Raw genomic sequence first — 26,193 nt, 5'->3', positions numbered from 1 at the left:
TCAAAAATAACCACGAAATAATAAATTGGTACACAATGTTGTTGACGGGAGAGGCAGTAAAAAGAGGTCTTTAGGTGCAATATCTTTAACTTTCTCCTTTTTGCAGATATTTTGACATCTTGAGTACCTTAGGCTGCCTTCATCATTGCACAGCCAAAATCAGCCAGGAAGGAGCAATGTAATGACAACACTGGAAAACACTGGGTTAACTTGTAAGGATCACAATAGGAACTCCATATTCACAGCATAAAGAACCTGAGTAAAATAAGCACACACAAGAAAAACAGCAATAAAAGATATATTCAGATTTTTCTGGTATAAACAATGTAGCATTGAAGTACCTAGTATAGATAACAGAATTTCAGAGCACCCAAAAATGCTAGTAAAGGAAAGGGAGAAAGGAAAAGAAGTATATGAGAAAAAACATAAAAGAAGTAGGTGTAGAGCTTGAAGTAAGGAGAATATCATAGCTCAATTCCTGCAATATCAAAACTACACTTCATGTTATGAAGTGATTTCATTTATTTCCATTCAAAAGTCAAATTACTTTCAAAAGAAATAGTCTTATCTTACACTATCAAACAAGACCTGAAAACGTGTAATTCTGAAGCGCCTACTCAACTAAAAAATAGCGTACAATCAGTTTGATTATCATATGAAAACCAAAGAGAGAGAATTTCTGAAAGTTGGCAGAGCATGTGTGTATAAACAAAATGGTAAGTAACTTCCTCAAATTCAGAGAAGCTGATTTTAAGCCTTTTGCTGAGCAGTGTTCTCCAAATAATGAGCTGCCATAGTGTCGTGGTTTAACCCCAGCCAGCAACTAAGCACCACGCAGTCGCTCACTCACTCCCCCCCCATCCAGTGGGATGGGGGAGAAAATCAGGAAAAGAAGTAAAACTTGTGGGTTGAGATAAGAACGGTTTAATAGAACAGAAAAGAAGAAACTAATAATGATAATGATCACACTAATAAAATGACAACAGCAATAATAAAAGGATAGGAATGTACAAATGATGCACAGTGCAATTGCTCACCACCTGTTGATCGACACCCAGCCAGTCCCCGAGCGGCGATTTCCTGCCCCCCCTTCCCAGTTCCTATACTAGATGGGACGTCCCATGGTATGGAATACCCCGTTGGCCAGTTTGGGTCAGGTGCCCTGGCTGTGTCCTGTGCCAACTTCTTGTGTCCCTCCAGCTTTCTCGCTGGCTGGGCATGAGAAGCTGAAAAATCCTTGACTTTAGACTAAACACCACTGAGCAACAACTGAAAACATCAGTGTTATCAACATTCTTCACATACTGAACTCAAAACATAGCACTGTACCAGCTACTAGGAAGACAGTTAACTCTATCCCAGCTGAAACCAGGACACATCGGAAAACTGCACATGTAGCAACAGTGAATCTGCAGCACATACCCAGATATTTGCTAAAGATTCATTGCAAGGACATGTTCGTTTGAGAGGAAAAAAATGGGTTATAGAGCATTCATGTAACAATTGATTTTGCACTACAAAACTTAGATCATGTCAGCAAAATTAAATTATTTCTCAGCTCCATTCAAATCTGATGCAGAAAAGGAGTGTTTCCCCCCAAGGGAACAGTCTTTGTACTAAAAATTCATATACTTCACCTAGAACATTTCTTATCGGAAGGCTTACTTTTTGAAGTTAGTACAGTTACAAAATTTACAAAATAATTAGCTGGCAGATTGAAAGTTAACAACCACCAAAAAAAGAGAAATATTCGCAAAGCTTCTTTTTTATTAATGCTTCTCATTCTTCAAAAGGTTTTTATTTTTGTTTAAAAACTGGAGCAACTGCCTGCTCCAAAACACCAAGAAGAATCAAACCAACCTTAGCAGGTCAGAACAAAAATTCATTTAACCCAGTGTTCTGTCTCTGTCAAAAACTATAGTAGATGCCCAGGTCAGAACAATCTTCCAGTGGTATTTCTGAATAATGCTATCCCATCCTCCAGAAAACTGTGGTTCAAGGATTTCCTAGTAAGAGGCAGGGAATTTAAATTTAATAGCTCTTGACAGATTTAGTCTTCCATGAATTTGCACAGTTGCTTTTTGACCCCATGTAAACAACAGTCTGCACACAACATTGAATGTGTCTGTCACAAGCAAAATAACAAAATTGAAGATAAAATCTAATCTAATCAATCTTTTGTTTCTGTCTTAAAATCTAAACTCAGAACAAACTTACAGATTATGACAAAGCCAACTTCATGATTGCCCCCAAAAGGCCAAAGGGCCGGGGGCACTCAGGGAACCAAAAAAAACAAGCCAAAAAGTCAAGCCATCTGAACACACTGTTCCACAGACACCAGAAGTGGCTATGGGGAGGAGGAGGAATACGGGACTTCCAACTGTGTCAAGTCATTACAGACTCAGGTCCTAACAGGCAATTTCAACTCTGACAAAGTCTCTCCTTACATTCCCTTCTCACCAACAGGATTTCTACTAGGAACTTAACCTCTGCAGGCACTCTGTAAAGATGACTGACTTAATGAGGGCTTCAGCTCATACCTCATGTTAATGGGATCCTCCCAAAACACAGTTTTAATTACTGCTGTGTACAGATGCCTTTGTGAAATCAATTCCAGCAGACAGAACACAGCTGTACTTTACGATTTTAAACCCAGATCTCTCCAATTTTAATTTGTTGTGACCACCCCCCCACCCCCCACTACCCTCTTTTTTTCTTTTTTTTTTTCTTTTTTTTTTTTCTTTTTTTTTTATCTGATGCATCAGGGCCTCTTCAGATAATTTATGCAGAGGACATACAGATGCTCTTAGATCCCACAGAACAGCAAAGGCCCATGAATATTGCCTCTAATATTGAAGCATAAAGACAATTTTCACCTCTTACACATCAGGCTTTGCTGTTGCACAGCAAAGGCAGAGGGACATGGGTTACACCATAGATGGGTTACATCACAGGGACAAGAATTCTCTCCACAGTCTGCTGGGTACTTCTAGAGCTTAACTCACTGTTGAACAAGTTCTACAAGACTGTCCTAGAGATGAAACGGAGGACATGAGTATTAAATAGCTGCCATCTTTTGGGTACCTTCACAGCCATAAGGCATGTATAGAAATGCTGATAGAATCTGTTAATGTTATGAGCAACACTTTCTTAGAAGGAAGGCAGGTCTGCACTTTGAGTTACAACAGCCAGAATTTCCAAGGCCGATCATCAGGTAAGGTTAGCGTTTCCTGTCTTTACTTACTAATCTCAGACTGTGTCTTCACAATAAACACTGAGCAATTTCAGGAATGTTGCTTGCTTTCTGCTGCTTTTCTGGGGTTCATGCTCATTGCTATCATAACTAGGTAGCACACATCAGGTGGAGGAGGAAAGGAAAGAAAGTCTTTCCATTAGAAAATGTTCAACTGTCAGCTGCAAAACCAAGCATGGCTCTATTCCCATGCCCAAATTTCTTCTTGTATGAGGGAAAAGAGCCTAATCACACACAACAAGGAAAAGCTGCTCTCCAAGATCCCCCTGAACGTGCACAGAACTGAGACAACAGCATATTCTCAAGTCTCAGTTGACAGGAAAAAAACAAAACTCTGTTACACCACCAAAGATAAGCAACACATCAAATGCCACGGCTCAGCACAATGAGATGGCATCTTCAGAAACCACAGGTACCAACACCATTTCCTCATGGTTACCATCCAACATCCTGCACTTCCATTCCCACTCATGAATGCCTTCATCTCCTTTCACTGGCCAAAATCCAAGACTCACTTCTGTTCTACTCTTCGATTCCCTTTCTAAGGAAGTATCTGCATACACAGTTTACTTTAGAGAGTATGCCAAGTCTCTTAAATGTTCTGCCGTGCTGGTTTAATGTTTTTCCTGAGTAGTAAATCCTTTTGATACAGGCAAAAGAGTATCCAGGTACTTTTCCCATAACACTGAAATACAACCAAATTTTAAAATCACATGTCAGCTATGAAAATAAATCAAGGACTGCTATACATCTGCAAGGGAACAACCCAAAGGATTTCATCAGTAAACACCTCCACACTGCATTTTTTCTGGACTTCAGAGGACACAGTGTAACAGCTCACTTATATCCAAGCAATTAATCGAATACAATTTTTTGTTACCTTTTGTTAAGAATTCAATAAATTCTTTTCCACTGTAATGAGGTGCAAGAATGGATTCAGTTAAGCTTCTATGAAGTCAGAAGGAGACAAAATGGTAAATATATCACCTAAAAACCACTGCATTCTCACTGATAACAACACAAATACATACTGGGCTACTTTAAGAGGAACAAGGCAAGCAGCTCTAGGGATGTCATTAACCTCCTTTACTCAGCAGTACCTGAGGCTGCTTCTAGAATACAGCCTTCAGTTTTGTCATCATAGTTCTCCCTCTCCCCAGCTCAAGAAGTGAGTGAAGAAACTGGAGAGAGGCCAGAGCTACCAAGATGGTCTGGGGCCTAAAGCAAATTACCCACGAGGACGAGGTTGAGGACTTGTTTAGTAATGTGAAAGCTAAGGGAAGACTCCGTAGTCACTTGCAACTAACCTCCTGAAGGGTGCTTACAATGAGGACAGAGCCAAACACTTCTTGTCAGCAGATTATATGACTAATAAATAACTAAAAAGCTACAAACTGCAGCTTGGGAGGTTCAAGTAGAAACGCAAGACTGTCTTTTCCAGCACATTTGTTTTAACAAAAACAGGAAAAACAAAGTTTCCATACGGAAAAGTCACAAGAACCACTTACGGGTCACCTTCTGCAACGCGTAACATGAAAGCTAGCATTTGCAGTGACGTTGATATGATATGTTAGCAATGCCTTTAAGGATATCATCAATTTCAGGAGCAGTTGGTACTTAAACCAATCTCTCTCCAGCCTTCTATAAACTTTCCCATGAGTCTCTTTTCTAACATTATAGTACCTGTATCAATCATCCCGTCCTGGCTATTGAAGGCACAACTTACAACCACTAACAACTACGCTAGTGACCACAGTCACTATAAAGACTAACTAACATTAGGCATTACCAAGATGTATCAAAACCAAGAGATTAATTTTTCTTTACCTAAATGAACAAGGCTGTCTACACTCTGCCCAACTGAAGCGACAGTAAAGACAACAAATAAAAATGTCTAAGTAGGAAAGAGTTACAGGGGGGGTTTTTCCCCATACTGACAGAAATAGAGGAATAGAACTTCTGCAAATCTATTTTTACAAAAACACGACAGTGAAACTAAAACCTAGGTCTGAAAAAAGTCAGCATGCAGAAGACACAAGGTATAAGAGAACAAAGATCAAGGAGGAACACAGGAATAAAGGACAACAGTGAGCAAACCTGACAATAATATTAAGGGAAGTCAGTCAGATTACACTGAAAATCTTGAGGAGAGGAATGGCCTTTCAGGTTAAAGGGAACGCACCAGACTGACCAAAAACTCCTAACAGAAAAAACAGGCAGTAAAAAAAAATAAAAATGAGTGGGACTATTCCAAGGATTTGTGGGATGTAACTTACAAGAAACTGTCAAGGGTTCAGTATTGATGACAGAGAAAAAGCCGAACAGATACACAGAGACAACGGAGTATTTCTGATGTTTAACAGTAAGCTTATAGGATGACCAATCTCACCCCTTTGCCTTCTTCCCAGTTCACCTCATTTTAACAGATTTTCCAAAAGGTACGACAGAACACTTTACAACAAACTAGCGTGCAGCAGCTGAAACAGAAAAGCAAGTTTCAGTCTGCCCTCATGCTCTGAAATGTCTTGAAACCATTTCAGTTTAGCCGCAGTCAAAACTTGCTTCTGACGATACAGTTTTAAAGTTTTACATATAAAACTCAGCTAACAAAAACCTTTGTTATGTCATTTATACATACCCATCCACAGAAGGGTAGAATGAAGGAATGAGAAAAGAAAAGCTGAGCGTGATGAAGAAAAACTGGTGTTGAAGTTTCAAGAAACCAAAACCCATAGGGAACACGCTACTTGTGAAGACGGAGGTAGTTCTCACGAAAAAACCCCAGGCGTTGAAGTTTCAAGAAACCAAAAGCCATAGTGAACATGCTATTTGCGAAGACCGAGGTGGTTCTCGCGTGCTACGAACACTAATTTGAACGCCGCGGCAAGTACGTTTACAGACGTCACTGCATCGATGAGACACGAGAAGCAAGGGACATAGAAGCAGAGGTTGGAAGCAGCACCAGTACCGTGTTTAGGGCGTCGCTCTCACATTTTACACACGCTGTCGTCTGCTACGGTAACGAACTGAAGAAACGACTCACCACTGCTGCACTGACCCTGCCTGTGATTTAGGGAAGAACGTGTTTCACCGTAAAACTCCAACGGCTGCTCCGCAACCTGCAGGAAGGAAAGAACCACCTTTAACAAGGGCCAGCGCTCGCCCTTCCCTACGAAAAACAGCTCGTGCCGGCAAGCTTAACGCCCCGTCCTCTTTCGACGCCCGCCGGTCGGACTCTACCCCGGCGGAAAACTCCGAGGAGGAGGAGAAGCCGGGGCGCAGCTCCCAGGCGCCGGGCAGCGGCTCGCGGCTTCCGACTCCGGGAAGGCAGCCCGCCGCCGCCCAGCCACACGGAACGTCAGGCTGAGCCGCCTCGCCCCCGGCGGCCTGCAGCGGCCAGCCCGGAAGGTGACACACGACGCCGACGCCGGGCTGCACCGGCGCGGCACCGGGCCGGGCAAGCGGGCACCCGGGCGCTGCAGCGGCAGCCGGCGCGGCCGACGAAGAGCGGCACCGCCCGCGGCGCTGCGGCCCCGCGGCTCCTTCCCCCGGGACCGCCGAGCCCTACGCCGCGGCCGCCGTTCCGTCCCCGCGGCCCAACCCGCCCCGGCGGCCCGCCTCCGCGCCGCGCCACCCGCCCGCCCGCCACGCCGAGCGAGCCGGGAGGCCGCCCGCCACGCCGGGGCGGCACCTCGCTGCTGCCGCCGCCCCCCCCCCCCCCGGCCCCGCCGACGGCGGGGAGGGGGGGGGCGGGGCGGGGCCGACGACGACGACGACCCCGCGCGCGGCTCACCGCTGGCGGCTCCCGGCGCCGCGCGCGGGACGGGGCCTGGCGCGCGGGACCCCGCGCCTCTTCCGAAGCTCGCGCCACGAGCCACCGCCAGCCGCTGCGGCACCCCGCCTCCCACGGCGCGCCGCCCTGACGTCAACGCCCGGCGACGGGCGGGCGGCCGGCCCTCCCCGCGGCGCGGCAGTGGGGCGGCGGGCGGGGCCGCAGCGGCCGCAGCGCCTCCCCTCCCACTGCAAGGGGGTGGGGCGCCGGGCGCCGCCTGACGTCGGCGGCTTCCCCGCGAGGGGCGGGCCCGCAGCCGGCCCCTCCTCCTCCCCCCCTCGCCGTCGGGGAGCCCCGCCCTTCCCCCGTGACGGCGGGGGCGGGGCGGCGCGGGGCGGCGCGGGGCGGCGCGGGGCGGCGCGGGGCGGCGCGGGGCGGGCCCGCCCCTCCCGGGCGCCGGCGTCAGAGCGCGATTACGCCACACGCCGGCGTCGCGGGGCGGGAGCTGAGAAGGCCTTTGTGCCTCGGAGAGGGAGGGAGGGAGAGAGCTCTGCTGTCTGAGCAGCGGAAGCTGCCGGGACTCGCCTTTTAAACCGTTTATTGTTGAAGGTCGAAGCGCAAGGCCCGCGGCCGCTGTCAGATGGCAGGTCCCTCCGGCACTGGCGGGGGGAAGGAGCGGTCCCAGCGGCCGGGGCACAGCGGCCTGACGCTGAACGCGCACGAGCGCCCCTCTCCCGGGGACCGGCTCTCCCGCCTCCAGGTGCCCGCCACGGGCGTCACCGCCCCTCGTTCACACCGCTCCCCCCCGAAAGCCGCGCCGCCACGGCCGGCGCAACCGACTCCCCTCTTTGACGCAGGAAGGCACACCCAGCTTCCCAGGCGCCGGGGCTCTGCCCGCCGACCCCCCCCCGCCCCGGAGGAGCTGTTCTCCCTCAGCTGCTCAGAGCAAAAGCAGCTCTGGCGCCCCGCGCCCTGCCGCGCCGCCGAGAGCCCCCAGCTCGGTTCGGGCGGGAAGCTCCCGCTGCCCTCGGCAAGATGGCGCCCCTCGCCTCACGCCGACCGCCCCGCCCCGCCGTGACGCGCCCCGCCCCGCCCCGCCCGCCGTGACGCGCCGGCGGCGCCGGGCCTGCTGGGGAGCGGTAGTGCCGCGCGGCACGTGCGCGGGGAGCGGGGCCGCGGCCGGGCGGCGGCCGCCATGCCCAAGGCGCGGGCGGGGAAGCGGCCGCGGCAGGAGGGCCGGGAGGGCCGCGCTACCGGTGAGTGGGGGCCGGGCGGAGGGAGGGGGACGCACGCCGCCGTGCTGGGAGCGGCCCCGGGCGGTGGGCAGAGGAGCCCGTTTCGGCGGGGTGCGCTTGCAGCTTGGCGTGACGCCGCTCTCTGCCCTAGGCATCCGCTTCAACACCGGGGCCGGCCAGCACATCCTGAAGAACCCTCTCGTCGTCAACAGCATCATCGAGAAGGTGGCCGGGGCGGGGGAGCGGGGAGCGGGGCGGGGGGCGGCCGCGGGCCGGGGCGGGCCGGACCCCAGTTCCCCGGGGCAGCGTGTCCTGAGGCACGGCCCTCGGGCCTGACTCCGGCCGTTCTGCGGCTCTGGGGGCACCTTCCTTCGGTAGTGTGTCCTCCTGGCCTTGGTACTGCTTGCCTTTTTTTTTTTTTCCCCCCCATTTTCCTCTTTTTTTTAAGGTGGCCGCATGCCTGTTTTTCAACCCTCGGAACAAAGGCCTCTCGTAGACTAGCTTTAAGACATTCTCGTTCTCAGCGTTTTCCCCTCGTCCCTTTCTAAACGACGTTCGCGCTCCTCTGCCGGCTGATTTCGGCTCGTTCCTGAGCTGCACATGCCTTTCGTTTTAAAATCAAATGGTTGCTTGAAATCGGTTGTAGAATAATAACCGAAGCGCCGTGTGTTCTTAGGCTGCCCTGCGACGCACCGATGTCATTCTGGAAGTAGGCCCGGGAACCGGGAACATGACGGTAAAAATGTTAGAGAAAGTAAAAAAAGTAAGTGCGAATTTCCCACCCCACCCCCCAAGCTGTAACCACATTGTGGCTTAGGCTATAGCAAACAGAAGGATCTTCATCTTTTTGATTCAAATAAGCAGAATTACTCTGTGGATATTTTTTCTTAACATTTGCATAATTCCAATGAGGTTTTAGCTGCTCACGTAAATCTTGCATGGTTTTATCAAACTGTGTTGCTGTTACCCATTTATGTGGTAAGGCTTGCATGTTTGGAGGAAGGGAGGAAGGTGCGTAGCCTAATAGGGGATTTTTAAAAATTATTTAAATGCCCTGTAGCAATAGATACAAAGGGTTTTAGCAATTGAAATTTTAATCCCAGTTAGGAGGAGTTGTATAAAGTTGCAAATACGTACTTTGTTTTCAGGTTATTGCTTGTGAAATTGACCCTAGGCTTGTTGGGGAACTTCAGAAGAGAGTCCAGGGCACGTAAGTATCAACTGTGGAAATAGCGAGCACTTAAAGCAGTGGAGCTGGCTTTGGCAAAAACTTTGGCAACATGCTTCTCTGAGGATAACCACAGTGTATCTTCCCCCAGGTGTCTGGCAAACAAACTTGAAATCAAGGTTGGAGATGTCTTGAAAACAGAGTTACCATTCTTTGATGCATGTGTGGCTAACTTGCCTTACCAGGTATGGGCTAAACAACATGGCAAAACTTTTTCCTCTTTAAATGGTAATTGCCCAGAAATTTTAATAATGCTATCGCTCTTTTCCTCAGATTTCTTCACCTTTTGTTTTCAAGCTGTTGCTTCATAGACCTTTTTTCAGGTATGTGGAAGAACAGAGCTCTGTATTACTCGATAGAAAAAAAAAAAAATTAAAAAATATTCCCAAATCAAATTTTTTTAGTTCTTAAAATACCGGTTTGATGGATCACAGCCGCACCAAGATTTCTGTGTAATATGAGAACAGCCAGTGCCTGGGAATTAGTTTATGTCGATGTATTAAGTGTGAGCAGAAGATTTAGTCTTGACATCAGTGAGTCCAGCTGATGAAAACAGCAGTTGCACCTCTTTACACTAGTATTATAACTGTTACTCCAGCGATAAGCAGGGCATCGTAGCATTTCAGATGCCTTCCTACCTGAGAAAGAAAGGGTGGAAAGGGCAGGATCGAAGCCAAGACACTTCCTGTTGCCTGCTCTAAAAATGTAACTGTGCAGGTACTTCTGCGTGTTGTTCAACATGTCAGCAGTTCTTGATTTCTCTCACTGAAGGGCAAGTGTTAGTGACATTACTGGTCGGTCAGATTTTGGAGTTTGGATTTCAAAGACTCATCGTAGAATTATTCAATATGATTTGTTACAGTCAGGCATAAAACTCAGAGTAGCCTCCGTCTTTCTGATCCTGATCCATTTAGCAGTATAAAGAATCAAATTCTGTTGTAGCTTTAAGGAGATTTAGATCGTCTCACCGAGTTTTGTGTTTTGGTGGTTCTTAACGCACTCTGAACTATAAGGAGATTTAGATTGTTTCACCAAGTTTTGTGTTTTGGTGTTTTTTAACGCACTCTGAACTAATTAAGGCAGAGTTTGTTTATGACAAACCGTTATTGCTTCTAAGCACTGGGGCAAATCCTGTGTTTTCTAAGTGTGTTAGTTGGCTTTTGACGTAAAAGTTGATTACTTAGAATTCATTTCCTGATTTCTGTTATTCTCAGGTGTGCGATACTCATGTTTCAAAGGGAATTTGCACTTCGTTTGGTTGCAAAACCAGGAACTAAACTGTACTGCAGACTCTCCATTAATACTCAGTTATTAGCTCGAGTGGACCATCTGATGAAGGTAGATCATTATGCGTTAGCTAACAGAGCTATCAAAGATAAAAGAACGTTTCTAGAAATGTGAGGACTTGCTGCTTATTCATACAGCTGCCTGACTTCCCCTGACTAACAGGTTGGAAAGAACAACTTCAGGCCTCCTCCCAAAGTTGAATCCAGTGTTGTCCGAATAGAACCAAAGAACCCACCACCACCTATCAACTTCCAGGTAAGCATCGTATACTCTAATAACAATATAACATACTAGTGATAGCACTTAATTTCATTTTTCTCTTCACTTATTACTCAGTTCCATGTGCTGTTTTCACTACTAAGTACCAGCTATTCATTGGCATTTACGTAATTCCAAAATACTTATTCCTGTATTGATCAGGCTTGCATTAGGATGTTACCTGAACGTGCCACCATCAGTTTTGGTAGTTTTGTTTACAGTGTTTCTGACAAGACTGAGGTGCCACCTCCATTATCAGTTGGAGAGTTGCTAGTAATGATGTCCCTTCCCTTTCATCATGGTTTTTATCTCCCAGAGACCTGTCTGGGCTGATGACTTTGTTGCTTATGATTAAAGGAGTAGCTATGAGAAGTCTTTATCTTCAGATGAGTGTGTATTATCTCAGAAGACAGATGTTACAGGGTAGTCTTCTTAAAGTTCATTTTTAAAATGCTTTGGTCTTCAAGACCATTTCAAGCCTTGACCAAGGTCAGCTGGATTTTCTTCAAGTATCTGTCTCCCTTGTCAGCACATAAGATCTTGGCCAACAGTGCCTAGCCACGAAAAAGGACAATTCAAAGGGTTTTGTGGGTGAAGTATTTTCTCCTCTATTTGTATTGCTTTGTCCAAGACACAACTGGTTTTATATTGTTGAGAGAGATTATTTTCCTGAAAGATTTCTCTTTGTGTCGATATTATTGTGAAACTGCCAGTAGTGGCTGTTCTTGTTTGTAGTAGCTGTATGTTGTATGTTCCCTTCTGTAAATTCTGCAATTTTTAATTTCAGGAGTGGGATGGTCTGGTAAGGATAGCCTTTGTTAGGAAAAACAAGACACTCTCTGCAGCATTTAAGTAAGTAACTTCTATTGAACGCAATCTTTTCAAAGTTTGAGACCCCATCCAGTTAACCATTTATTTTGTGTAAAGGCGTAGCAGTGTTATTTATATGCATGCCAGCATAGTCGGGGATAAACCAATGATGGAAAATTTATACTGAGGTCACAAACTTTTTCTTTTAGAAGAAAACTAGGCAGCTGTTAAAAAAGAACAGCTCTGTGTAGTTGTTACAGTTTTTTATAGGAAAGGTTTACAACCAATCAAGTAAAAAAGAAAAAAAAAAACCAAACAACTAGTTAAAGCTCAATTTTCATTCTAGACTTGTATTTCTTTTAGGTCAAGTGCTGTAGAGCAGTTGCTGGATCATAATTACCGAATTCATTGTTCCTTACATAATACAGTAAGTTCGTTTTTAATATATTAAATACTCTTTTTGTCTACTGTGACCTACATACTGACTTTTGTAAGAGTGAAAAATTAACATTGAAAAGTTTAACATGTTAAGAGTTTGTCCAAGAGAGTTGGAGGGAGGGAGGAACTTAGCTCTTCTCTTAGAGAAAAATTTAAAAAGGTCACTAAATTACAGTGAAAAAGCTGAAAGCTGAGTATGTTATTAACATATTGGCTGTACATGTCTCAAGGACTTTTACTAATCTAGTAAGAATCTAGTAAGAAAACTCTTTGTGCCTGCTTAGCAATACTGTTGTGATTCATTTATAGTGAATGAGCTGAGGTATAAAAATCCAGATACAAGAATAGAAGAATACGATAATACATACAAGAAAAAATGCAACTTATTTCTATCACTTGGAACAAAAACTATTCTAAAAGCAGGAAAATAATAGATTATTTCAGTGAATGTTTTTCTATGTTATGAATAGAAAATGAATTTGTATCCTATTTTCCATTGACAGGAAATACCTGAAAACTTCAAAATGGCAGAGAAAATACAGATGGTCCTAAAAAATACAGGTTACTCTGAAAAACGAGCCCGTTCAATGGATATAGATGATTTCATTAGGTATTTTTTTTTCCTCTTTAAGCTTCTTCAAATTCTATCTGTATCTGTGCCTGTGTAGCACAGATTAGTATTGGGTTACACAGGAATAGTACTAACTCACGTTTTCCTCTCAATACCAGACACTCCTTGCTTCCAGTCCTGAACATGAACAAACACTTAACCCCTATATATATTTTAACTGGTTACAGTATTGAGAAGCAACTAGCTAAAGATCTCTATTTCTGGTATTTGTGTACTAAACCCTTCTATGTCTCCTCTAAAAATGGCTTTAATAATGGAATTGGTTCTTATAATTTCCCTGGAGATTTACATAGCCCTTCTCTGTCTTGAGGATTAGGACATAATCTATAGCGTAATTTGGAAATTTGAATAATTAACTAACTGCTACATTCTGCTCTTACTTCTGGTCAGTTAATTTAAGTGGCAACATGAATCCTCTTGTAATTTAAGATAAAAATTCCTAGTTGTTTCTCAGTGTGATAGTTAATACAGCTACTGCTCTTTTAAGGAAATGTAATAAACCTGGTAGCATGCAATATAGCTAACAGCACTGAAAATACACCTGCATCTCTAAAATGGCAAATTTGCTAATAACTTCTAGTTTAAGATTTGTAACAATTCTTTATGGCAGTTGAACAGTGATGGCAGCTTTCATGCTATTTTCCTATGTCCTTTGCCAGCCAGCAAATCTTAGAAATACCTTAAGCTGAAGTAGAAATTGTAACATAAATATTTTGCTCTTTCAGACTGCTGCATGGCTTCAATTCAGAAGGCATCCATTTCTCATAGATTCTACTAGAAGAATAAAAGATGTTCTGTATTTTGTCACAGAATTCTTACCTAAGCCAGAGTGACTGCAACAGGACAAGCTCTTCTCACAAAAGCCATGAACTAAGAATAGAGTGCGCACACTCTGGTTCTTATTAAAGCCTTACGTGTAATTTTATCACAGGTAGTAGGCAAGAAGCTGGTGCTCTGTATTTTAACAGCGATAAATTCTTTCATGACTGAAGCGAAGTGCTGGAGTCCCACATGACAGCATATTTTTAACTACATCAGATAACATGGATTGATGCTGCCGTAACTGAAATCTGCATTCTCTGATCATGGACTTCATCTCAGTATATTCTTGCACAGTCCTCAACAGTACAACCTGTAAGCCTGGTCTGGGCAACAAAACCAGAGTTGCATTCATTCCATTTGTTAGGGATTTTTTTGTTTGTTTTAAGGTGTATTTAAACTCTTTGTTTTGATTTGGAATGCCTGTCTCTTCCATTCGTTCTCTGGTAGCTACCCACATTACAGGTCTGTTAGTACTCTTGGAGAAATCCCGGTAACTGTTTCTCAGAAACAAGAGCATTTATCTTGTAGGCTTGGTATCATTTACAATAATATTATTGAGGTACCTGAAACTACCAGTGTCATCTCCTTTACCGCCTACTTACTGCCATCAGACTGCTGTAGGAACCAGCAGAGAACTACCAAAGAACCAGTGCTCATATGCACAGACAGAAGGCAGATTTTGTCAAGTGTGAATTCAAGCCGCTGAGCTTTCAGTGAGTCTTAAAGCAATGCATGCCTGTGTCCTGGCAGAAAGACTTACTGAAGTGTCTTAATATAGTTTGGATTATATGTATTTGTTATTAAGGACAAGGCAAAGTTTTCCCAAGGAAGTCTGCATTAAGTGCATAGCAGCTGTCAAAAGAAAAATCCACTTTGGACTATTAACTCTGTAGCATCATGCAAGGGTGAAGGTGTGACTGTGTATTAACTATTGTACATCAGTTTTTCATGTATAGCGTATAAGACTGCAGTAAGTGGAGAAGAGGCAAATTAGCGAAAACTAAGATGTAACTTCATTTTATACACATGCAATGTCAGTTCTTTAAAAGTCATTGACTTGGAAGCATGTACAGAAATACGCACTTGAATGTGCAGGCATCCTGAGAAGTTGTCTTGGAAAACTGAATTGCTCATTTATTTTGTAATTTATTGATTCTAATGCCACTTCACTTCATACAGAACCAATTTATGAGTGAGGTAGGTACCCACAGCAATATGCTCAGAAGGAACAAGTGCTGGAGATTTGTGTCACGCTTCCTAAATGTTTTCGTTTTACAGGACAGGAATCAAGATAAGCTTGTCCGAGTTGTGTTCAAGTAATACCAGTCCATCACAGCAATAGGCTACAGGAATTCAAGTGCCGTAACCAGCCGTATCAGTTTATCTTGATTCTGACTACTTCAGCATCAGTGTACATCTGACCTTTACAGCAGGCTCTGTTACAAAGACTCTCTGAACAGTCCCCCACAGTAGACACAATTTGAGCTTGCATCTGCTACCTGAGAGGACACATGTCACTTACACGGCTTAGTAAAAAGCTGCTGAAATCGTAACTGCCTCTGCCCTTCCTATCCTCTTTGGTACCCACTGTAAACCACAGCCTGCTTGTGGCTCTAGGCCTGCATGGAAGAATAGTAGGAAAGCCACTGTTTCTCATGTAGGATGTCTCAATCTTCAGAGGCTTTTTAGAAAGCAAGATTTCTCTAGAGCAGTTTCAAAGAAGCCCTCTAGTATGATATGATAACCCATGCTGTCACCTGCTAACAAAAGCTGCTGCCTTCTATTTCATTGGTTTTTGCTTTTAACTGTGATGGATGACATTCTTAACAAATGCTGAGAAAGATGCGTGATGTTTCTTTTGAGACATGCTGCAAGACTAAAGTCAGGACAGTGCACTGGGGAACTTCATCATGTATGACAAATTTGTACAGAAGAGTTAGTTCCAGAGGTAAATACTCATTCTGAAATCAGGCCTTTTCAAAGTGTAACTCTGAGGTGTTTACAAAGTGAAACCCTGCCCAAAGCACAATAGAACTTTCACAGAAGTAAATTCTCACCTGTAATTCATTTAATAGCTTAATTTATTAAACACATTATGCAAAATCTACATTGTTGTTTCAGTTTTCATGTTTACACACAGGTTTTTTTTTGTTGTTGTTTTTTTTAATTATTTTTAACCATGATGCGACAAGAGCTTCCCGTGGCCTACCTTTCTACGGGAGATAGATACAAACATTAAACACTACAAGAATTCCTGGCTCATTTAACTCTCTTTTCATTTCCTTCCCTTTATTCCAGGCCTGGCACAAACAACCAGGCTTTTATCCCCAAAGTAATTTTTATGCAGCTCCAAGGCAGAGTCTGCTGGAAACAGGGAGAACTCCTAGAGAGGTCTACAATTCTTCATTTGACAAGAAGTTCTTACATGAAAGGTCAATCTTTTTTGGATACTGACTTGCAAAAATAAACTTGAGTGCCACCACCTAAAAAGTGCTGATACACATGGCGCCATTTGTGAGAATTCAGGTACTTATGGGATTTTTGTTAGCGCTAGGTAGAGGTATTGTGCAAAATCCTCAAATGATGCAGTTTCACCGCACTTTTCAGCTGCTGGCACTGTACAAAGGGAAAAATAGGTATTAGCTACTTTTTTTTAAAGCAACAGAGCTACTCAAACTACCTGCAAACTACGGTTAATGTACATGTAAGTTTGTCATGCATCAAAAGCCAAATTTTAACAGTATGTGAAAGGCCAATATGTATGTATTTAGCTGGATCCCTGAACTTCCACAGTTATCCTATCCATACACAGAAGTCAGATTGTACCTTTACTCTGACAGCATTATCACACCATACCACATACTGTGTATCTGCATTAGCCTAAGATACAACTCTCCTCAGTACTTGAACATTACTCTTTATTATACATCAACTAATTTATATTTTTGTGGGTTTTTTTTCTCTGTGGTTTGTTTATTACAGAGAAAAATGTTAGAATTAATATACCCATTCTTTATGGAATTCAGATAAATCTAAATTCCAGATTTTTACAAGAAGGATGGAATGTTCAGCTGTTTGTCCACTCTAAACAGCTCTTGCAGTTCCTGTTCAAATGATATGGCACATCCTGTGAAATGGAACTAGCCACCAAATAAAAAAAGTCTCAAAGCACATTAAAAATGTACACACGCTAAAGGTAATTCATACTGACAAATAAGGAATGTTGTTTATTAAGGCTGTGCTTCAGAAAGTATATTTAGGGTTAAGTAGCCTTCATCAAGGCACAGAATGGGAAGAGGTAAGCACAGCTGTCTGTAGAAGTTACGTACAACCACTAGTGCGGTGTGCATGCACACAAGCACAATTTAAAACTGCACAGCTGGTCTTTGTAACAAAATGGAACATAGTCAAAAGGAAATACTGTGACTTTTTAATGGCCACAGCTTTACTTCATTATGTAAAACATGGCAAATATTTCCAAATGTAAAATTCACCATTTGAATAAATGAAATATTTTAAACAAAGTGCTTCACAGATCTGACCCCTGCATGGCTGTGCTGTCTGGTCTAGAAGCATTTTGTAGACATCATAGGAGCATTTCACACAAAACTGAAAATGTCATTCAGGTGAATAAGAAACAGGACATTTCCACAGACATTTCTAACGTTTTTACACTTTCAAGTAGTTGAGTTCTAACGGCCACTGGGTTTTCTAACAAATGTGTGCTACAGCAGTAGGGGTTCGTGGACTCCTTTAACAGCAAAGGCCCATTTCAAAGGGCACGTGGTCTTTTCGGGTTGATCTGCTTACTGGCTTGTTCTTCCTCTTGTAGAGCTGCCCGGAAAGATTTCACTTTATCTTTAATGAAAAAGAGAGAATGAGTACTGATGTGCCTGTGCTCAACACAGATCTTGAAACTAAGCCCTGATACTCCACATCCTAATGCACAACAAAGAACATTCCTCCACAAAAACAGCTGACGCTACAAGCTACAAGAGGATTGAGATAAGCTTAAATTCAATACTCGCCATACAAACAAGTTGCTTAGCAACTTAGTCCATTCCTAGATGCTACCCCTGTCTCTAGGCAGGATAGGTTTGGAAACTGCACAATTGCATTCCCAGCATGTAACCTCTTCACACTTAAATTCTGCTTCTAACTTACAGAGTATAGGCGGATACACACGACATACATCTTTTTCCCTCCCAGCACTTCCCAAACCATCCTTAGAGGCATGCAAAATTGTATTTACCATACAACCAGTCACTTCTGTACATTCTAAAACTCGGCAAGAGTAAATTCTACTCCCCCCTGTTTATCTATGAATGTGAAAAGCGTTTGTGATTAAACTTTGGTAATTGTTCACAGTGAATAGGTAAATGCATCATTCATTTGCTTCATCATAACTGTAACAAGAATGGGAGAAATCTGAGAAAGGAAGTGTAGCTTCCTTTCATATTTCTGTTCCTGTCCCACTCCATTCCCCAGTAATATGCCCAAGAATGGGAAGAAGGAAGCCAAACCAACAACATAAATATGTCAGTCCCAGAGGGACAAATAAAAGCTGACATAATCAGTAACTGTTACGTGCCATGAGCAGAACACAGAGAGAAAGAATTACTGGGAGAAAGAATTTTTGACTTAATAGTCCTTCCTTCCTGTAAAGCTATACATGTATCATGCTGCCTGTAAAGATGCAAAGGTCTCTTAGCTAGCCTTTACCTCTGGTACCTTGTTTCAAAAGCAGTGTCTTAATAAGTTTTCGAAGAACAGGGAGTCACCTAAACTATGTTTTTTCACTGCTGGCGTCTCAAATTGTCTTCTGAAGAGGAAGCCATCACCCATAAGAAGTAAAGTAATGTACCTGCTATTCTTTGCTAAAGTATACTGGTGCCAATGCATGCTTCCAAGGCAAGCAGGCCACATCTGATTTGCTTGATGTATTCTTCTAACTTACAGCAGATACTCAGGCCAAGTAAAAAGTAAGATTTTTCTAACACAGATAAACCCCCCACCCCTCAGTGTCCAACCCCACACTTGAATTTTTACCAGTATAGCATCCTTCCTGGAGTCCAAATAGTTACAGAAATTAAAATGAAAAATTCATCTCCATGAGGTACCTACCTGACAAGCTGATTTTAGAAGACAAGTGGAAGAATCAGTTTTGTGCACTAAGAATTATCTGCAGTTTGTTTTTCAACAAAGAGAGGCTGACAAAATTCAGACAGAAAGGCTGCTGAAGAAAAAGTAAGCTAACAACCAAGCTACTCGGAGCTGGACGCCGCTCTTAAGCACAGTCTTAAAAAAAACAAGCAGGCTCCCTGCTACACTACAAAATGCAACAAAGCAGGAACTGGGAGTTCCTACTACTTTTTCCTCATTGCATTACCTTCTTTTTTTGTACAGTTTGTTTGGATTTTCTTTTTCTTTCCTTTATTGTTTTGGAACAATAGAAAAGAAAAGGGAAGTTGCAGGATCAACATTTATACTTCCTGGAGGTAAAGCAGAGATTTTTCCTTTAAACCAGGACAAACTGACCACAGATGTGAACTTGTTCTTAGGCAGCAGAATAAATGTTCCTTCCACAGGACATTGCAGGGCATCATAAGGGACAAAAAGACTAAAACATAACCACATGCAGGGCATCATAAGGGAGAAAAAGACTAAAATATAACCACACTCCTTTTTTCTCCTCATTATTACTGCAAGCGTCCATGAAAACACACTGCTAACAATGCACACGAAAGTGATTAAAAGCCATCTACCTCTAAGTTCAGTCAGAACATCAATTTTGTGGTCTAGAATTGCTTCAAGTTGGGTAGCGTAAGCATCCACATCATAGTCCACTTCTTCTGTCATATCAAGAAGAGCTTTTTCATCCTCCAGCCATCTAATAGATTCCTAGATGAAAGTTAAATAAACCTAAATAAATACATTGGGAAAGTTTCAAGACAGGTTTTCAGACAAAGAGGTGAATTAGACCTTTTCTCAAGATGACTGCACTTTTACTGTCTAGTCACCTCAATATAACAGGTTTCAATCCTAAAATGAAAACTTATTCCTAATTCAGCAAAATTGTACGTTTTCTACATTGTTTCTCAATTCCAGTTGTCACACCAGCAGCAGGTAGACCCCAGCTACCCCAGTTCTCTTCAAATTCAGAACATTAGTTGGTTGTAAAGCTAAGAAACTCAGAGAACAGAACTTTGTCACAGTTATGTCCCCTTAGGCAGGTATCAAACTTTGAAGTCAGGCTTCAATTTTAAGGATGGGCAGGTTACCACTGACTATAATCGTAGTGTCATTACTACAGTCAAGGAGCCAAGATAATTCTGTCCATAATCAAAACCAGTTTTGAGAGAAGCTGTATAAAAGAAGAGCTATTTTAAGCTCACTATTGCATGAGTTAACTCCCCAGATAGATAAGAGTACAGTGAAGACTGGTTAGAGCAGCTCTTCAGCATCTTTGCACTCCAAATATTACAAAAACAGAGGAAAAAAAAAAGTCTTGCAGCAAAGAAGAGTGCAACCAGGAGCTTAAAGCTTACAGAACTATGCAAAGCTGTGATCAGGAGAACTGATCCCATTGGAAATGCTTTGATTAAAAAAAGAAAGCAGCTGACAGTTTTAGGCATGCTGGGCCTGAAATACTAAAACTGAGCCTTACCCTCTGTGCTCAGTAGCCCAAGTAATATTGAAAGCATAGTGCAAACCCCATGTATGTTTTTTGGCTTGCAGGACAGATGGAGCTCACATTGGGACAGGATTCATCTCATAGAAGGTAAACTCATACATCCATGAGAGAAAGGAAGACCAACAGCTCTAGAGCACAGTTCATTCCATTGATCTATTTTAGACATTTTTGTAAGGAAAGGATGTTTTGTATCAGTAGCTCCCAGGAGAAAGCTGACAGAAGACAACTTCTGCCTAGTACAGCTGGTAGATTTTGTATTGCTGCAGCCCACCTCCACCCACGGCATAAACTAACAAGCCATGCTGCAAACAAAAGGAGATGAGGCTTGGACACTTTTCCTTCCAGTGACTGCTGGGAGGAGCAGTAATCTCCAGCAGAAGGCCAGATGGACACACAGAAGCAGAATCTTAAACTAATGGAGCTTGTCTCTCCAGAAGTCGCAAGCATTAGGACACAGCTACGGCATATGGCATATGACTTTCACACTTCTGCATGTTTTACTTCAGGGCTAATGTTTCATAATAACTAAATCTCTACATCTGTTGTAAAATGTGTTATTTAACATCCTACTGTATTATGAACACACATCAATGTTCCACTAAGTTAGATACCTAAATCGAGGAGATGTGTGTATTCCCCACAGGTTTAATGCTCTGCTGTTCTCTTGCAGCAGATGTGTCAAACAGACAGCCTGCCTAAAGACTCTATGCTTATGAACAACAAGCAACTCACATTTCCTTCTGAAAACTAGTAACTCATACTTATTACTACAATTTATTTTCTGAATGCAAAAGGCTCTGTGGCGCTGACCAGCATTACACTGCACGGGCAGTATTCCTTCCAAAGATCCTGACTAATAGCAAGTGAAAACCTTTCTGTATCTGCAAAAAGGAAGCAAACAGGCAGTTAGAAATATACGTGTCTCTTCTGGATCTCAGTATCTCAGAGGGAGATGTTACAAAAGGATACTCAGATGAGATACTTGGAGGGAGTATTGCAGTGTCTTAGAGTGAAATGACGAAGCAGAAACGGTGCTGTTAGAGACACTGCTATTAATTGCTAGCTCTGGCATAGGAATATTGACAGTGAAATTGAAAATTTCAAGGCCAATCTGAATAAACTCCCTGCAAGTAGAAAAAACACACAGTGACTAGTGCTGGAAAAGGACTACAAGAGAAAATATAGTGAATAGTAAAAATAATAAAAAGAAAACAGCAACTCTTCTTTGGATGAACAGTCTATTTAGGAATGTTTGTTGAGAAGAAAAGGAAAATTTTACTAAATTTCTGGGATGATACAAAAATATGCTTCTCTTTCATCATGAGGACAAAGATTAGTGGTTATAGGATCTGCCCCTATTTGTTTGCTACAACGGGCTCAGCGTAATAAAACAATTTAGAAATCTCTGACAGCAGCTGAATGACCAGATGATATCCTACATCTTCAGGAGTATGCACTTTCATTGGGAAAACCTGAATTCCTGGATTAGGATAAAAGAAAGCAGAGCTCCATCTTTTACCTGGAAGACAGCCCTGTGGTCTTCTACTACTTGCTCCTCCATTTCTACAATTTGTGACACAGCTTCATGGAAAGTAAACAACTGCGGAGAAACTTCTTCTTCCTAAAAACAATAGTTAAGCTTGTTAGTCTGGAAAGAACTGTGGCTACAGAATACTCATCTTACCACAGAACACGAAAAGAAATATGCAGAAGGCAGAACCTGTCTGTAGGAAAATAACGGAAGACTGGCGAGGAGGATTGTAAACCCCACCAAGTCACTTGCAGCTGAGCTGTTGAAAACATATATCATACTAACTGTTGTTTAGTCTTGTCTGCTTGACAGGTAGAACACCTCTGTTTAGATAACATAGGCCTGTGATAGACTCAGAGGCACCCTATCGAACTTTCTTGAGACTCCTGCCCTGCTGTGGGAAAGATTAAAGCACAGTGGTCAACTATGCCTGCACGAACGCTTGAAAAACAGGCAGAAGCAGAAGGTTCAGAGATCTCGTAGCCAGGACCGAGCTCCACAGTCCCTGCGTTCCCACTCGTGTGCCTCTGCCCGGGTGCTGCTTCAGGGATCCCCTGGCTCGCGAGATAATGAAAATAAATTTATGCTTTGCATTTCTTCTGTGGTTTTGTGGTTGTTCCTGTCTCCCGCCTGTGTTGGCTCACACACTTTCAAAAATAGAATTTAATACTTCTAACAAGAAAATCTCCAGAAATGAGTGGAGAGGGCAGTAAATTCAAAATGTTCACAGAGTTAAATTTAATTCATATTCACTAAGAATTTCCAGCCACTAATTCTAGTGAATACCAGAAAACAGAATACTCCACATTAAAAAAGTAAGTTAAAATAGTGGAAAAAGGAAGTCACAAGGGAAGAATGCTTATTTCTAGTAGGTTTTAATGCCTACAGAAAACTCTGGTTTTCTGTCAGGACTTTTCGTTATGCATATCACAACAGACAAACAACAATTTTCAAATAAAGGGAACAGCAATTACATTCAAAACATTTCAGGAAATGAAAATTAAATTAATGCTTTGGAAAAAAAGTGGAATAAATGTAAAGTGAGAAATCTCAAATGTACCTAGTGATTAATACATTAGAAGAATGTACAACCTGGATTTACAAACTAGGGCAAATGGGGCTTCTTTAGAAATGAATAGTTAACAATCAAAGGGGAAAGTGCTACATAGGTTGTAATTAATGCTTTAGCAAGGCAGCATAGTTCCTTATACGATGCCTTGAAATCTTTTTAAAAACATATTATAAAGCTTAATTTATGATTAAGCATGAACAATGAAAAATTATGATATGAAAGGATACCTGGCTGGAAGGACTGTCTAGTGCGAAGCTCTAGGAATCACTAGCATGTTCTTATAAAATAGAGTCCTAGGATAGTAAGGATTTCTCTTTTCTTTCATCAGCATTTTCACAAATTGAGTTTTAATCCCTGTTGAACATGTAAGGAACCAGGACTAGAGCTGATAATCAGCAATGAGGTGAAAATGTGCTTTAGAAGATGCCTCTGAGCTCCCCACTCCTGGAGCCCAGGGAAACATGCTGGGAACATGACATGGTTCTCTCCCAAACAGTGCGCTGGGGTTTCGCCCCATGAAAATCAGGATGTCAGGAAGAGGAACAATCCGTAGCCAGATTTCTAAATGCAGAGAAAGACAAACTCACTTGAAATGGGTATTGCATGCAGGGAAAATAATGCTCAAAACCACAGGAGTGTTAAATAAAACAGATGAATGTCCCAGGATACTTCTAACTGCCTACAAAAAGATGAAGTTATACTGAAAAAAATGCACACTAAAGAACGCCAGAACCTAGAGCGGACCCTGCCTGGACATTAAAAGCCCTGATCAGCAAGGAAGATAAAGAAAAGTAGAACATTCTCCTCTCACCCTTCGAGAAATGTTTTTGGTTTGGGGGTTTGGGGTTTTTTTTGTATGGGAATGAACATAATACCATAAAGTGAAAAGGTGAAGAGACAGGCTGTATTTACTTGATCTTGCTAACAGGCTATAATACACATTACTCTGGATTTGTTCTGCCACTGTATTTATCATCATCTCTTTCCATGTAATGCTGTAAACCACTCACATTTTGTTCACAAAGCAGTTTGAGATCATCCCTCTGAGGAGAGCTCCCCATACCCCACTGTGTGTCCAAGTCATCCATCTGATTGGGAGCATGGTGTATAATGGGACGGGTATCTCCTGCGGCATTAGGATCGACTGTCAGCTCCTTCACCCTACAAGCAGAAAATGTTTCATTTGTAAATTAGTAAACTTCCCATGCAAAAGAGTCACAACCAAAAATAAAGCTCTATGGGTTTATGCACAATTAATTCATTTAACAAGGATGATGATGTCAGCTTCACAAATTTAATGTACTTTCAGTGACAAAAAGACATTAGTCCAACTCCTGGAAAGCATGGACCATTGAATTTCAACTACCTGAAGGTGGATTACAGTCCATCTTCCAGCAAGAGGCATTTTCTGATTGAAAACTTACTACTCATTAACAGTTAAGAGGGCAAAAATCTCCAAACCCTCAATATTAACTCCTTAAACATGAGTAAGACTTGAAAGTAAAGTTCATTCAGCACACTAAACCTGACCATCTTTCTTCTTCTGTGCACACAATTGTGCTTTAAAAAACTTAGTCAATCAGTGCCCCATTAGCTGTTATAAGCAAATCCACCAAGAGTGCAAATTATTATTTTCTTCAGAAACCAAGTATCTCAGAGAATGACTAGATCCATTAATTAAAAAAATTTCAAAGGTGAAAATATCTTACTAAAATTTTAGGGTCCTGCAGCATGAAAATAGTTTAAAAGATTGATACTGATTCTGTCAAAAAAAAAAGCCTATTTAAAAGCAAATTTATGAAACAGACACATCAAAGTCTGCAAGTATAACAAGTTTTAGAAAATACTCTTCATTTTTTTAAAAGGAAAAACATTTTTTCAAGTAGCACTTATTTACTACAATGGAAACTGTTTTTCATTCCTCTTCAGAGTGATGAAAAGTTTTAAAAACATGTATGTATGAAAATTGTTTTCTTTTTTGATTGAGATATTCAGATTAGCCTAAGCACAGACTTGTCAGATTTGGTCCACTAAATGTACAAAGGTGACATCACCATTTTGTTTTAAAATGTATGAAGGAAACTAGCAAGCCTGGATACAGAGTGTGGATGTTTCAGGAGGGTGAACAAAATACTGGGAAGATGATTGCAGATCATGCAGAACCATCACCTGCCAAATAAAATAAAAACAAAATAAAAACAAAATATGTGTGACTCAAGGCAAGGGTACTAATGAAAGGTTGGTCTGTAAAATTACATAGCCAAAAAGAAAACTTAAAAATAAAGATTCCATGTATAGAATGAAGTAGACCTGGTGATTGAAGGAGAAAAGTCGTCATACTCATAGGAAGGAGAGAGATCAGAGCGACTGCCACTACCCTGTGAGAAGGGAATGTCCGAAGGACTAATTCCAAATTCCTTTACTCTGCAGCAGCAAAATACAGCAGCAAATTAAAAGAAAATGTTCTCATAAACACAGTTACAATGACAACTCTTTGTTTAGCATACTTCTTTAATAGTTTAACGATAAAATTATTTTTGTATTAAAATGCAAGTGTGCCAACATATTTAAACCTTCTGCAAACAGAGTTACAGATCCCTAACAACATTGAACAAAACCAGTGCTGCTAATTTTCAGGGGACTATAACAGCAGTGTTTTCAGAAGGGTAATTCCAAATTTCAGTTGGTGCAGTTAATAAAATTTGCTCTACATTCAGTATTCCACTAAATGGCTCCTTTTAAAATATCAAACCATTACAGCTACTAAACTTTAAATTCTATTCTGCCCCATCTTACACTCCACACACATTGGTGTCCAGCACCTAAAAACTAATTGTACTACGAAAAAGCTATATTGCTCGAAAAAACAAAAATACTGCACAAAACACATGAAGCAACTTTACAGTGACAGGCATTTACTCCATAACAGTGTACAAATTTAACACCAAGGGGAAGAAACAGTTTCAGCGCAACTATTTAGTATACTAGAAATAGGTGTGTAATTAGTTTTGCAGTGTCTTTTTCTGGAGTCACTTCAGCAACATGTATTCTATAAGGGGTTAAAGATCCAACAAGCCTCTATGAATGTGCAACTTCATTATGTTACTGTAAGCAGGGGAGTAGATGCCTCCTCACCAGGAAGGAAATCACACAGACTGGTCC

At 42.2% G+C, this 26,193-nt stretch overlaps 3 protein-coding genes across 11 annotated transcripts in view; 1 reads left to right on the top strand and 2 right to left on the bottom strand.

Annotated features, from left to right (window-relative positions):
* Positions 1-6,372, bottom strand: part of IPO11 (importin 11) — a 106,543-nt gene extending 100,171 nt beyond the window's left edge. For 2 of the 6 annotated variants that reach the window (XM_075019779.1, XM_075019784.1), the window contains exon 1: positions 6,297-6,372. The gene's annotated coding sequence lies outside the window, so the exon portion shown is untranslated. The other 4 variants (XM_075019783.1, XM_075019781.1, XM_075019782.1 and 1 more) reach the window with 4 other exon arrangements.
* A 1,750-nt stretch (positions 6,373-8,122) lies between these two features.
* DIMT1 (DIM1 rRNA methyltransferase and ribosome maturation factor) lies at positions 8,123-14,151 on the top strand. The gene is made up of 12 exons (XM_075019792.1): positions 8,123-8,281; positions 8,412-8,485; positions 8,937-9,023; positions 9,409-9,470; positions 9,580-9,673; positions 9,762-9,811; positions 10,703-10,826; positions 10,938-11,030; positions 11,821-11,885; positions 12,207-12,270; positions 12,785-12,891; positions 13,638-14,151. The coding sequence occupies exons 1-12, from the start codon at positions 8,221-8,223 to the stop codon at positions 13,678-13,680; spliced, it is 924 nt and encodes a 307-aa protein (XP_074875893.1). The 5' UTR covers positions 8,123-8,220; the 3' UTR covers positions 13,681-14,151.
* A 1,646-nt stretch (positions 14,152-15,797) lies between these two features.
* KIF2A (kinesin family member 2A) overlaps positions 15,798-26,193 on the bottom strand; it is a 60,592-nt gene continuing 50,196 nt past the window's right edge. For 3 of the 4 annotated variants that reach the window (XM_075019785.1, XM_075019786.1, XM_075019787.1), the window contains exons 17-20: positions 24,042-24,192; positions 21,948-22,049; positions 19,500-19,635; positions 15,798-17,592 (exon numbers count right to left, since the gene is read on the bottom strand). In XM_075019785.1, coding sequence (XP_074875886.1) covers positions 17,507-17,592; positions 19,500-19,635; positions 21,948-22,049; positions 24,042-24,192 — 475 coding nt within the window. In that variant the 3' untranslated portion in view covers positions 15,798-17,506. Of the gene's footprint in view, positions 17,593-19,499; positions 19,636-21,947; positions 22,050-24,041; positions 24,193-25,341; positions 25,456-26,193 lie in introns of all 4 variants that reach the window. The other variant, XM_075019788.1, reaches the window with a different exon arrangement.

Source organism: Buteo buteo, chromosome Z (assembly GCF_964188355.1).
Source record: "Buteo buteo chromosome Z, bButBut1.hap1.1, whole genome shotgun sequence".
Lineage (NCBI taxonomy): Eukaryota > Metazoa > Chordata > Aves > Accipitriformes > Accipitridae > Buteo > Buteo buteo.
The sequence above is the reverse complement of the archived record's forward strand: the minus strand, read 5'-3'. Positions and strand labels throughout refer to the sequence as shown.